Source organism: Octopus bimaculoides, chromosome 6 (genome assembly GCF_046866305.1).
Source record: "Octopus bimaculoides isolate indiv1 chromosome 6, ASM4686630v1, whole genome shotgun sequence".
Taxonomy (NCBI): domain Eukaryota; kingdom Metazoa; phylum Mollusca; class Cephalopoda; order Octopoda; family Octopodidae; genus Octopus; species Octopus bimaculoides.
The window spans coordinates 26782197-26796004 of NC_142933.1; the positions used below are offsets into that span (position 1 = coordinate 26782197).

General features: G+C 41.6%; 1 protein-coding gene and 1 pseudogene across 4 annotated transcripts in view; one reads left to right on the forward strand and one right to left on the reverse strand.

Moving 5' to 3' along the window:
* Positions 1–7364: 7364 nt before the first annotated feature.
* LOC106869802 (uncharacterized) overlaps positions 7365–13808 on the forward strand; it is a 41722-nt gene continuing 35278 nt past the window's right edge. For 2 of the 4 annotated variants that reach the window (XM_052968966.2, XM_052968968.2), the window contains exons 1-2: positions 7365–9892; positions 10331–10423. In XM_052968966.2, the coding sequence (XP_052824926.1) occupies positions 10390–10423 (34 nt within the window). In that variant the 5' untranslated portion in view covers positions 7365–9892; positions 10331–10389. The remainder of the gene's footprint in view (positions 9893–10330; positions 10424–13808) is intronic. The other 2 variants (XM_089353632.1, XM_089353633.1) reach the window with 1 other exon arrangement.
* Positions 11474–12755, reverse strand: LOC149134980 (uncharacterized; annotated as a pseudogene).

The window sequence follows — 13808 nt, forward strand, 5'->3', positions numbered from 1 at the left end:
TTTATCATAGCCCTGATGATGAGAACTGACTTGAAGCATAATAACTTAATAAAATAAATCTAAAAGAAAAATCTTTTACCGTTTATTTGCTTCAGTTATGGCAGGGGTTTTCAAACTGTGGTCCCCGGACCACAGGGGGTCCGCAAGGCCAAGACAGGGGGTCCGTGGACAGCAAATACTTTTTATGGGCAATTTGATTTTATATATGTTTTTTAATCGAAATCTTTTAATTGACAATAAACCTATTTGTTAAATACTGTTAAATAAATAAATGTAAAAATATATGTTATTTTAAGCAAATATTTATGTATAAATTTCATAAGCGTTTATAAGGGGGTCCCTAAGGTAAAGCCTTGAAATATAAGGGGGTCCGCAAGTCAAAAAGTTTGAAAACCCCTGTTTATTGAACTGCGGCACTGACAACGACCCGGCTCGAATGTTTTTTCATGTGCCACAGGTACAAGTGCCAATAAAGCGACGCTGGTGACAATCACGCTCAAAAGGTGCTTTTTACGTGCCACCGGCATGGAAGCCAGACAGCTGCTCTGGCAATGATCACACTTGAATGGTGCTGTTAGCGCTCCACTGGCACAGGTGCCAGTCATCGCATTTGGTTCGATTTTGATTTCACTTGCCTCAACAGGTCTTCGCGAGCAGAGTTTAGTGTCCAATGAAGGAAAGGTATGCATAAGTGGGCTGGCTACACTCCTGGCAAAGGCCACGGATTATGGTCTCACCTGGCTTGCCGGGTCTTCTCACGCACAACATATTTCCAAAGGTCTCAGTCACTAGTCATTGCCTCGGTGGGGCCTAATGTCCGAAGGTCATGCTTCACCACCTCATCCCAGGTCTTCAAGAGTCTACCTCTTTCACAGGTACCCTCAACCACTAGGGTGCGGCACTTTTTCATGCAGCTATCCTCATCCATTCTCGCCACATGACCATACCAGTGCAATTGTCTCTCTTGCACACCACAACTGATGCTTCTTAGGTCTAACTTTTCTCTCAAGGTACTTACAATCTGTTGAGTATGCACACTGACATTACACATCCATCGGAGCATACTGGCTTCGTTTCTTATGCATGACCTCAGCTGTCACGGCCCCTGTTTCACTGCCATGTAGTATGGCTGTTCGTACACATGCGTCATACAGTCAGCCTTTTATTCTGAGCGAGAGGCCCTTTGTCACCAGCAGAGGTAAGAGTTCTCTGAACTTTGCCCAAGCTATTCTTATTCTAGCAGCTACACTTTCAGCGCACCCTCCCCAGCTGCTGACTTGGTCACCTAGGTCATGGAAGCTATCAACTACTTCTAGTTTTTTCTCCCTGGAATGTGACAGAAGTTGTTTTCTGCACATTTTCAGTGTTTATTGCTTCTGAGCATTTGCCACATACAAAAACTATCTTCCTAGTTAACCTTCCTTTGATATTGCTGCACCTTTTATATGTCCATAGCTTACACTGGGTACATCTTATAGAATTTCTACCTACGTCTTTTCTACAGATCGAGCAGGGCCATCTGCCTGAAGGGGTTTGTGGTTTGTCTGCCTTCCTACTTATTAGAACTTTGGTTTTAGCTAGGTTGACTCTAAGGCCCTTTGATTCTAGTCCTTGCTTCCACACCTGAAACTTCTCTAGTTCTGATAGTGACTCAGCAATTAGTGCAAGGTCATCAGCATAGAGGAGCTCCCAGAGGTATCCCGTCTTGAATTCCTGTGTTATTGCCTGGAGGACTATGATAAATAGGAAGGGGCTGAGGACTGAACCTTGGTGGACCCCTACCTCTACCCGGAATTCTTCACTGAACTCGTTGTCAACCCTCACCTTACTGACAGCATCTCTGTACATGGCTCGTGCAGCTCTCACTAACCATTCATCTATCCCTAGTTTTCTCATTGACCACCAGATAAGGGATCGGGTGACCCTGTCAAAAGCTTTCTCAATGTCAACGAAAGCCAGGTACAGAGGTTTATCTTTGGCTAGGTATTTCTCCTGCAGCTGTCTTACCAGAAATATAGCATCAGTAGTGCTTTTCCCTGGCAAGAACCCAAATTGCATTTCATCTAAACTGACTCTCTCCCTAATTAGTTGGGCTATGACCCTCTCCATGACCTTCATTACTTGATCCAACGACTTGATACCTCTGAAAATTATTTGTATCTTAAACATCACCTTTTCCTTTGTAGCAGGTGACTATGGTGCTGCTACACAAGTCATTGGGTATGACTCCTTCGTGTATCACCTGGTTAACTATATGGGTGACTAGGCTATAGCCAACACTGCCAGATATTTTGAGCATCTCTGCAGGGATTCCTGATGGGCTGGGGGCTTTCCCTGTCTTCATACTCTTGCTTTATCTACCATAGTACTGTCAACTCGGATAGCTGGTCCCTCTGTTGGGTTGACATTCAGCAGACTCTCTTTCTCCCATTCATTCTCTTTATTGAGCAACCTTTCATAATGGCATCTCCAAACCTCTCTCTCTCTGCAGCCTTGTTTAGTGCAAATGAACCACCATCCATGCGGACACATTTCTCTCTTATGACATCACGATTCTCTCTCACACACTATCTTGCAACATGAATAACCTCAAGTCTTTGGTCCTCATAGCACAGAACATTGGCAAATTTTTTCTTATCTGCTTCCTCTCCGGCTAAATAAACCTGTCTCCTAGCTTTCCTTCTGGCAGTCTGATACAATTCCCTGCTACCACCATTCTTCCAGTCCTTCCAAGCCTGTTTCTTTTCTCTAACAGCCCTGTCAACAACATTGTTCCATCACCACATTATTTTGGGTTGAGAGGTGACTTTGCACCATCCACATATCTGGTCACTGGCCCTCAGCAGGTTGTCCCATAGAAACCTCCAGTTGTCTTCTACCTTTTGTGAAGCTATATCCCCTTCTATTTCGTCAAAGGCTTCGAGAAATATGTCTCTAAATCTGTCCATTCGCAGGATCTTTAAGCTTCCAGACCCTTCTCCTCCATGCTGGTCATCTTCTGGGCAACCACTTAGCCCTGATCTTGAAGTCAGTAACTACCAGTCTATGTTGTGGGGTACATTCTTCGCCTGTGAAGGTTTTGGCATTTATAAGCAGCCATCTTTCCCTTTTACTGGCAAAGATGCAGTCAATTTGGCTAGTGTGTCTGCCAAAACGGTAGGTGAGTAGGTGACTGGCAAGTTTCCTGAAGTTAGTGTTGCAAACCATAAGATCATTTGCATCGCAGAACTCCAGCAGTCTGGTTCCCTCCTCATTGCGGGAACCAAAACCATAGCCTCCATGTACGCCATGGAAGCCCCCTGTATGTTGTCCAACATGTCCATTGAAGTCACCAGCCACAAAGAGAAGGTCCCTGTCATTCGTCACAGAGGTAGTCTGCAAGAGGGTGTCATAAAATCGGTCTTTTTGTCCATAGGCTGAGATAATGGTTGCTAACCCATAATGAAGCACTAATCTAATCTTAAGTATTCTATTGCATCGCATACTCTGACTACCTACTTTATCCATCCATTTCTCCACAAGAAGTATATCCATGCCCCCGACCCCGTCTTGTTCCCTGCCCAGAAAATCTTGTACCTGTGTTCTTTGCCTGTGAGGAACCTAGCGGAACTTCCTCTCTACCTTACTTCTTGGAGGCAGCAGATATCGACACATCTCCGTTCAAGCATCTCAACAATCCCACCAGACCTACCTTTCAGTGTGCCAACGTTGAGAGTGCCAACCCTGAGGGTGTAGGAGGTGTGGGCCCGTGAAACCCTGGGACAGGGGACAGCAGCATCATGTACCTGAAAAGAAAGCTCGCATTCGGCGGAATTCATAAACAAACAATAGCCTTCAATTCAACCTGCATACACTACACTATCATATTCTGGCACTATATGATCACTACCTTACATAGGAGATAAACCCTAAGTAAGGGTGAGGATGGTGTAAAGCCTTTAGAAGTGTTCATGGGAGACAACCAAAGGATGGGAGAGGATATTCATCATCACCATCATTTAACAACTACTTTCCAAGCTGGCATGGCTAAGCTGCACCAAGTTCCAGTCTGATTTGGCACGTTTCTATGGCTGGATGTCCTTCATAACGCCAACCCTCCAAGAGTATAATGGGTGCTTTTTATGTACTACCAGCACGGGTACCATTTACATGACACTGGCAACAGCCACAACGAAGGTTTCACAGGCGCCATTTACATAATACTGACAACACCCATGATTATGACTATATATACACAAGTAAGCACAGAATGGCAAAACATGGTGGAAAAAATAGTACTTGAATACTGAAGATAGAGTACTCTTTACTCTTTTACTTGTTTCAGTCTTTTGATTGTGGCCATGCTGGAGCACCGTCTTTTAGTCGAGCAAATCGATCCCAGGACTTATTCTTTGGAAACCTAGTACTTATTCTATCGGTCTCATTTTGCCGAACCGCTAAATTACGGGGACGTAAACACAACAGCATCGGTTTTCAAGCGATGATGGAGGGACAAACACAGACACACATACATATATATACATATATACGACAGGCTTCTTTCAGTTTCTGTCTACCAAATCCACTCACAAGGCTTTGGTCGGCCCGAGGCTATAGTAGAAGACACTTACCCAAAGTGCCACACAGTGGGACTGAACCCGGAACCATGTGGTTGGTAGGCAAGCTACTTACCACACAGCCACTCAGCTGCGAAAACATCATAAAAACTGCTACTCAGAGTAGTTTTTGTGAAGTTTTTGCAGCTTTGATAAAAAGATGTGTGTGTGTGTGTGTGTGTGTGTGTGTGTGTGTGTGTGAAGGCACGTGGCCTAGTGATTAGGGCATTTAGCTCACGACTGTAAGGTCACAAGTTCAATTCCTGGCGATGCATTGTGTCCTTGAACGAGACACTTTATTTCACGTTGCTCCAGTTCACTCAGCTGGCAAAAATGAGTAGTACCTGTATTACCTTGCACGTCAATTTCAGGAGCAGGCTGTTCTGTAGATCATATCAGCTGGAACCCTCGTCATCATGACCAATGGAGTGCCACGATAGTAGTTGGCACTCCATCGCGTACGACATGGAGGGTTCCAGTTGATCCGATCAACGGAACAGCCTGCTCGTGAAATTAACGTGCAAGTGGCTGAGCACTCCACAGACACGTGTACCCTTAACGTAGTTCTCGGGGGATATTCAGCGTGACACAGTGTGACAAGACTGACCCTTTGAATTACAGGCACAACAGAAACATGAAGAAAGAGTGAGAGAAAGTTGTGGTGAAAGAGTACAGCTGGGTTCACCACCCACCCCGCTGCCGGAGCCTCGTGAAACTTTATGTGTTTTCGTTCAATAAACACTCACAACGCCCGATCTGGGAATTGAAACCGCGATCCTATAACCGCGAGTCCGCTGCCCTAACCACTGGGCCATTGCGCCTCCACGGAGTGCCACGATATATAGATGCAAAACGCTTTTGCACAGTTTCCATCAACCAAATTCACTCACAGAATACAGGACCAGATTAAGATCCATAGAGGCTCTAAGCACTTAAAAGGTTTCGGTGCCTTCAAGGTTCAAGATGTAAACAATAATAAACCATAAAATAAATCTTTATTTTTCAAAATGAAACAAAACTAACAGTAAGATGGGAAATAATGTTTATTTTTGTATACTTCCACTTCTTTATTTATACTTGAAAAGTTTTCTCTTTTGGTTTTCTTTTTAATTGCAAAGTTTTCGATGATATTGTTAAAATTAATTTTACGTAAAACTTCTGCTTATTATTATTCCAACAAGTTTAAAGTGATTTCTTTTGTGCCGTAAACCATTTTCATTTCTCTGGTGCCCCCATCCCTTGATGCCTGAAGCATATGCTTATTTTGCTTAATAGTTAATCCATTGCTGCACAGGATATTGTTAGTTTGCCCCCACCCTCTTCCAGGTCTATAGGAAAAGACAGTTGTCTAAGATGTCACACATGGAACTCAACCCAAAACACTAGGCAACATAAAAAAATGCTCAAGAGTGACTTGCATAAAAATGTCATTCACCTTTATCTACCAAAGCAAATGAGAAACTATTTTGCAGTCACTTGTGTTTGACCTGCCAGAAGTAGTGGCCAAATCTCTCTCATGTCACACTTGACTCTCAAAAAAACCCCAGAAAACATTGGTCAATGTAATCTTAAGTACACAAACGACAGAAAGGTCACAGCCGGAATGGTTTTGATTATAGGTCTGTTCTGTAGTGAAACTACCTATCGCCATTAGATACAAAACTGCTATCGCCATTCTTCTAATTTAAATATAAACAAGCGCGGGCGAAGCGGAGAACCCATTTCCTTGTCATCACGTGACTGATTATTATTCGAAGCGGCAACTTCTTCGAACCGTTCCCGCCAGAACGCAAACTGATTAATCACAGCCCGTAATAAGGTCACGTGATAGTGTTTTTCTACTACCGTCTTGGAGCCCCCTGAATGCTTTAAATAGAGCAACTCAAACCCAGCAAATTTGTCTCGGTTCAGTTCTCTTTGAGATCTGTTCCGTGTACCACACGACAGCAGCAGCAACAATCAGCCAGCGACCACTTCAACAGCTTCGTCCAGCCAACGATTACCGCCGCCGTCGCCACATCAGCAACACGAGACTACGACTACTACCAAGCAGCCTTTTCGCCACCAACATCTCCAACCATAGTCAACACGACTTACTATGTACACCAAACTAAACCACCGCGGCACATCTCTCTCTTCGATTCTGTTAGGTGACTTAGCTTCACCACGATAATAAACAGACAAGAGATTTCAGCCTGCGATAAACGTCTGTCCTCAAGGCCCTGGCATGGAAGCCAACATCACAACTAGTGATAAGCTCTGCCACACTCACAGCCTCAACTACTTTCACATACAGACTCATCCTATTGTGTACTTAAGAACTGGTATAAAAACTCTCACGTGTACTGACTTTCTATCTGCTGTAATATCTCACATACACACTTTTCTTTGTATGACGGCCTGTCTTTTATTATGTTCTTATATGTCGCATTCACACTCTCACACAGACATACACTTTAATGCTACAATAAATATTTCTGTTATTCATCTTATACGGTTGTGGTCTTTCATTACTGGTCATCTATGTTATCGTAGTATAACATATCGTGTATATCATCTTTGATATATTATTTTGTGTTCGACCGTGTGACACGTTTAAATAAAAGGAGTCCTCTATTTTTCCATTCGTCACCATATCTCCTTTTTGAGTTCGCACGGTCGTTCTTACAGTTCTATCAAAGCTAATATGGAGCTGTAGTAACGCCTGCGTATGCGTAGTCTTACGCATGCGTAGAATTAAACAAGCAAGCGTTTCCCGCTCAATTCATTCTCTTTCTCGCTGGCCAGCGATTGAGCATGGACGTGTGTTTAAGCTGTCTCTCTACATCTTTCGGACTTACGCTCGACAGCTCGCTCACATCTATAGAACAACATCCCAGCACTATGCTCATACACACAGAAGCGGTAACAACAACAAGTAAAGATGTTTATATATTTACCACCTGAATAAATGTTGTTTAAGTTGTTTAGTCTGGAGTTCAGCGTTCTGTTTATATTCCATAATTTTATATGGGAAAGTCAGGTATACAATCTAAAGATGTATAACCCACTTTCCTATAACTGGTGACCCCAGACGAAGAAAAAACGCAGCATGGACTCTGGACTACCAACTTATAACTGGTGTACTCGACTAAAGAACAAATACGGCCATGGAGACTGAACTACGGATTACCAACATCTCCAACCATAGTCAACACGACTCAACAAGAGCGGTTTTTATTCTCGCCTCTGTTAGAGTGGATTTTTTTCCACTCACGAAAAACAGACAGGAATTACGGCCTGCTTTTTATTATGTTTTTATATGTCGCATTCGCACTCTCACATTACACATACATCTTTTATGCCACACAATAACTCTTGTTATTCATTTCATACGGTCGTTTTTTCATCTTGGGTTAAGAAAATTTTTCTTCGAGGTTTTCGCTAATGGACGTACAGAGATTTGTCTGTCGATCGTTCTGTAAAAGCGTACCTCTTCAAACACTCATCACCAAACAGCCTTTTCGCCATCAGCGTCGTGCGCCAACCAAGATTACCACCGTGACGACAACAATTACTACTACCAACTAAGTTGTTTAGTCTGGAGTTCAGCGTTCCGTTATATTCTTAATTTTATAGTAGGAAGTCAGGTATACAATCTAAAGATGTATAACCCACTTTCCTATAGAGCCTAACTATAACCCTAAAGAAATGGTGGGTGATATCTCCGTCTTACACATTGTGCCATAATGCATGTACATAAAAAAATATACAATGAAAACACTTTGCACATCCTCATGAAACGTTTCATTAACAAAACGTGTGAGCATAGGAAAACTTTTGGAATATGTTGATACAGTTTTTTTCATATATGTGTGAATTATGGAGTGATGCAAAAACTCAGCTTACTTCCATTTTAACACTACTTATAGCTTTATTATTTCTTTCTTGGTAAACTGACATTTGAATGTTCAGAGAAAACTTCAAAAGTAACTATTAGTGACTTCTCTTCAAGATGAACAAAATTTGACATCGTGCTGTTATCAAGTACCTGTAGAAAAAGGATTTAGTCCCCAAGAACATGTTGATATATCGGAGGATGATGCTCCAGTTTTATCAACAGTGCAAAACTGATTAACTGATTTGAGCAGAGATAATTTTGAGAAGACTAATGATCTGAACAGTCTGCAACTGCCTCCACTGGACAAAAAAAAAAAATAATAAATTGCCAACGTTATTAGCATATCACGTGTGAGAGCTGAGAATATTCTACACAATAAATTTGGCATGATGAAAGTTTCTGCTTGGTGGGTGTTGCTTCTTCTGACACCTGATTAAAAGGGCACCAGGCTGATCACATTTCGATAATATCTGACATTGCTTGAGACAAATCCAGTTTCCTTAAATGTGTTGGGTTTATCATTTTGAGTTAGAGAATAAGAGACAATCTAACAGTGGAGACACTCCTCAACACTTACTCTAAAGAAGGTCATCAAGATCGTTTAATCTGCAGGGAAGGTGATGGCCTCAGTATTTTGGATTGCAAAAAGCATCGTGTTTATTGACTATTTTCAAAGGCTCTCACCATCAATGGAGAGTGCTGTACTGTGCCACCTTTCTAAGGCAGTTGCGAAAGGCTATCAAGGCCAAACGCAAGGAAAACTGTCGAGTATGTTGTTCTTTCATCGAAACAAATACTCCAGTGCACAAGTAATTGGTTTCGATGGCTGCTGTGTGTGATTGGCTTTGGACTGTATATATGTGTGTGTGTCTGTTTGTGTATAAGGCTGTGTAAGGTGTGTATCTCTACCACTGTGCGTGTGTGTGTGTGTATATGTGCGTTCGTCTATATGTGTGTGTGAGGGCGCGCATGTATGTTTGTCATGTGTGTGGGCGGTATATATGTAAGGTGTGTATGTATGTATATCATCATCTTCATCATCATCATTACTAATTTAATGAATTAATGAGAATTCGAACATGGTGGTAAATTTAACTTGAGAATGATCTCCAGAATGAAGAGACGGTAGAGAAGAATAGGCAAAGTAGACAGGGAAGAAGGGTACGGAAGATGGAGGTGGAAGCGAAAGAGAGGCAATGATAGAAGTAGTAGGAGGGTGAGTGTAAGATGGAAATGCAAACGAAAAGTGAGAGAAAGAGGGGGAGAGAGAAAGAAAGATATAAAGAGAGTAGCGGACAGAGAGAGAGAAGAGGATTGACAGAAATGACAAAGTGAAGAAGAATAAGTTGAAAAGAGACTAAATAAAGATAGACAGAGGAAAGAAAAGAAAAAAATCGTTGAGTGAATATTGCAAAAGGTAAGCGGCAATCTTTTGTTTGCATTAAAGCTAATTTTATGTGTATAAAAGGTCGGACACCAGTTTTTTTATGTTGGTCGTTGAAATGTGAGATATACTATATCTTTATTTATAATGTTTTCATTCGTAAGTTATAACGAATATTATTGTTTATTAATTAAACGCTATAATGATAATTTCGTTACTTATAACTTAATTATAAGTATTTATAGGTGGAAGGGAAGAAATATAAAAGTTGCTAGAAACAACAGCCAAATCTCCCTTAAATCACACAAAGTAAACGGAATTAAAAGAATCTAATTACTGCACTGGAAAGTTCACATCGAGAAAATTCCAGGTACTACTAAAGCAGCACGGTCCCAAACGCGCAGAAACACAACTAGATATAGAAATTGTCACATGACTAAACTGCTTATGCAAATTGTTAACTTTTCACAGCTGATACCGTGACAGCGTCAAGAAAAGATATCTATATTAACCAAGTCATCTTAGTATACATGATGAAAGCCATGCAAGTGAATATTATAGAAGGTAAGTGACAATCTTTGGTTTGCATTAAAGCTTTTATTTTTCTTGAACATGTAAGAAAAGGGAAAAAAATTTCCGGAGTCTGCTTTAAAAGTCAATATAAGTCCTCGTAACTTTTTTTATTTTATGGAATTTTCAGAAAGTTATGTCGAATTTTTGTTTTACACACGTGAATTCATACGATTATGAACAAGAAAATATTTTGGTAAATTTTTAACCCGTAATCCTATAATTCTTTTTCTTACGGAAAATAACAGAACAGTAATATATGTGAGAGTGACAAAGAAACGAGGCAAGGCGTCAGGTGGTGGTGCTAAAAAATACCCAAAAAAACTCCAGCTAGCTAGGCCTTAAATCACACACAAAATTTTCCTTTTTTCATAATCGTATGAATTCCTTCAAAGTAATTCGGAAAGAAAGCCAACTCAGACTTTTACATCGCGTGATTCCAGTTTTCTGGACAGTTGTCATCACGGTTGTTTTGTCATTGTCAATTCATTTGTACATTGCATGCATGTATCTCACAAGTGTACATTCATTTCTTTGATTTTTTTTTTGTGTGTGTTTGTGCCACATCTTGTGGGTGGTTTTGGTAGCCATCTTGCCTCAGGTGTCCCTCCAAATTTTCTATTTTCGTGCTTTCGGCACTCGCGCGGGGGAGCCATGTAGTAACGCCTTAATAGCAGACATTCCGGAAAGCTTATCCACGCATGCGCAGGGACTAGTTCCGGAAGGGATACAGGAAGAGTCCCGTGCGCATGCGTGGTCATTCGATATTCAAGCTTTGCGCCCTTAATCATTCTCTTTTCTCGCCGGCCGGCGAAGAACCCAGACGTACAAGCAGTCTCTCTCCAACATTCCAACTCTGGAGACAGCTCTTTCCAACATTCCAACTCTGGAGCTAGACAAATAACCACCAACATCATTGACGGCGTCTCAGCAACCAAATGGGCGAAGTGCTGCCTATTTCCTCTGTAAATAAATATTGTTGTGTTGATAGTTCAGAATCTGCATTCCGTTGTTTCTTCAAGAAATTTAATGTACGGAAGCGGGTATACACCTAATGGCGTATAACCACTTTCCTACATATCTATATATGTTTATATATGTATATACATAAATAGAGATATTAATATTTCTAAGTCTCTCTAAAGGAGAATACAGCAGCGGTACTGGATATTAATAATTATCGTTGAGAGCCAAAGCAGGATATGAGCATGTGGAAGTCCCTTTTTTGCCATTCGATTGTGTACATGTCACACTGTATGGGTCCGAAGATTTGCCCTATTTTGATGAGGTCCATGAGAGTAATTAATTTCAGATGGAAAACTCGGGCGAGGATGTCATGCCTGTCTTTAGGCTTTTGACCGAAGAAGAGTTCGGCCTGAATCTCCTTCCGCTTGGGATTGCATGTGAAAGTGATGAATAAGTCAGGCCTGCCGTAATGGCGGACAAAGGTCATTGCATCCTGTGTTCTTTCATGCATATATCGGGAACTTCCAGTGAATGTGGAAGGCAAGATGCAAAGTCTTCCTATGCTTGTTGGAGCAGCATCATTGTTGATAGCATCTCGGAGATGGATGTAGCTGTCAGAGCGCAATTTTTGTTGATGTGATCTGATGAAACACAATCTCTCTGATTCCATTTTTGCACACATATCAACTGCAAATTGATGAAACAGATCTTGAGACTGGTGGAGGTGATTACAGGAGTAGTTTCGCGTCATAAATCGGAATAAGTAGAAGTCCATGCAGGATACTTGCTAGTTCAGATATTCATGACGATTTTGTGGATGTTGCTGTTGTATAACGATGTGGTAGCCATCCTCACCGTAAACAAACAGAAGTGGATACTGAAGTGTGTCGTATGATCTGTGTGTTTCGGTAATTCGTTGGAGGGTGGTGTCACGTCGCCTAAGGACAATGTCTCTGGGATTGTGCTGTTCACCGTGAAGGAGTACAGCTATTTCATTGCATGTGGGTGCATTGTAACGGCCTGCATGTTCTGTAGATGGTCTTTTATGAGCATCTATGACAACATTGAAATTAGAAGAAGCTTCTGTTTACAAGGCATACTTGAAGCTGCATACGTAGCTGTTTGTCTGGTGCAGCAGGTCTTGCAGTTGCATTATCAATTGAAATTTAGTGCCATTGGAAATGGAGTTTCGTCGGGTGGCTTGTTCATGTAAATTACCTACAAAGTACAGTTGAAGGAATTGAGGATCTTGATTTTCAGCAGGTTCGAGCGATCCTGCCCTATGGTAAACCTGTCCCTGCACTTTGAAAGTTGGCATAAACCCATCTTCTTGAACAACATTAGCGCCGAAGGATGTCATTTGGAATGCACAATTGTACTTGCGGATGTTATTTAGGAAATGTTTCGACTCTGTATTTGTGCCATCGTAGAGTGACTTTAACAGCTGTGGTGGATCCTGTAGCAGAGTGAGGTTAACTTTTCCATTAGCGCAACACATAGCAGGAGTTTCTCTGGACCACTTATTAACATTGCAGAAAGAGCAAGTGATGGACATATCTCCAATGTTTATATCTGGGTGGCCATCATATTGAATGTTAGGGTTGTAGCTGAAAGCCTTTAATAACCATCGTGAGTTGCATGGCGTTGAAAATCCTCGTCTATGAGCTCTTTGTTGAATGGAACTCTGCAGCATAATATATGTTTGTTGTAATGTCTGGGAGGCTCGCACAGCATTCCTGAGCAGTCATGTAGCAGGTTTTTTTTTTTCTTCTCTGCAGCACATGCAGCAGCAGTTGAGGCAGCAACAGCAGTTCGTCGAATTTGACGCTGGTGTTCAGTCTCTGCAGCCCGTGCGGCAGCAGTTGAGGCAGGATCAGCAGTTCGTCGTACTTTACGCTGGTGTTCAGTCTCTGCAGCTCGTGCAGCAGCAGTTGAGGCAGCATTAGCAGTTCGTCAAAGTGTACGCTGGTGATCTGTTTGGAGTGCTCTTGAAGTGGCTGTACGTTCAGCATTTTGTGATCGTCTAATGTCAGTTTCCAACGACGATTCATTTGCCCTTCTTGCTGATGATGTTGCACCTTTCGCAGTTTTGCGTCCAATTGAAGAAGTCTTTCTTCGGGGCATGATCTAAAATAAGCATGATGAAATGCAGTGAGTACACTGTGAAGTATGAAATATTAATGGAATGGTTATTATGTAAGTGTAGATAAGTTGCAAACTTGCAAATGCTGCGGTAATAATGAAGTGGTATTAGAACGGTAAATGTGTCAAATAAAATGATGTTAGTGTTATGACATGAAACTGGAAACAGTTGTGAAAGGTATGGCGAGAGAAATGGTAATAGCAAAGGAGAAAGTGTTAATGAAATGCGTTGGGAAAGTTATCGTTTGTGTGGACATGAATTCTGGGTATT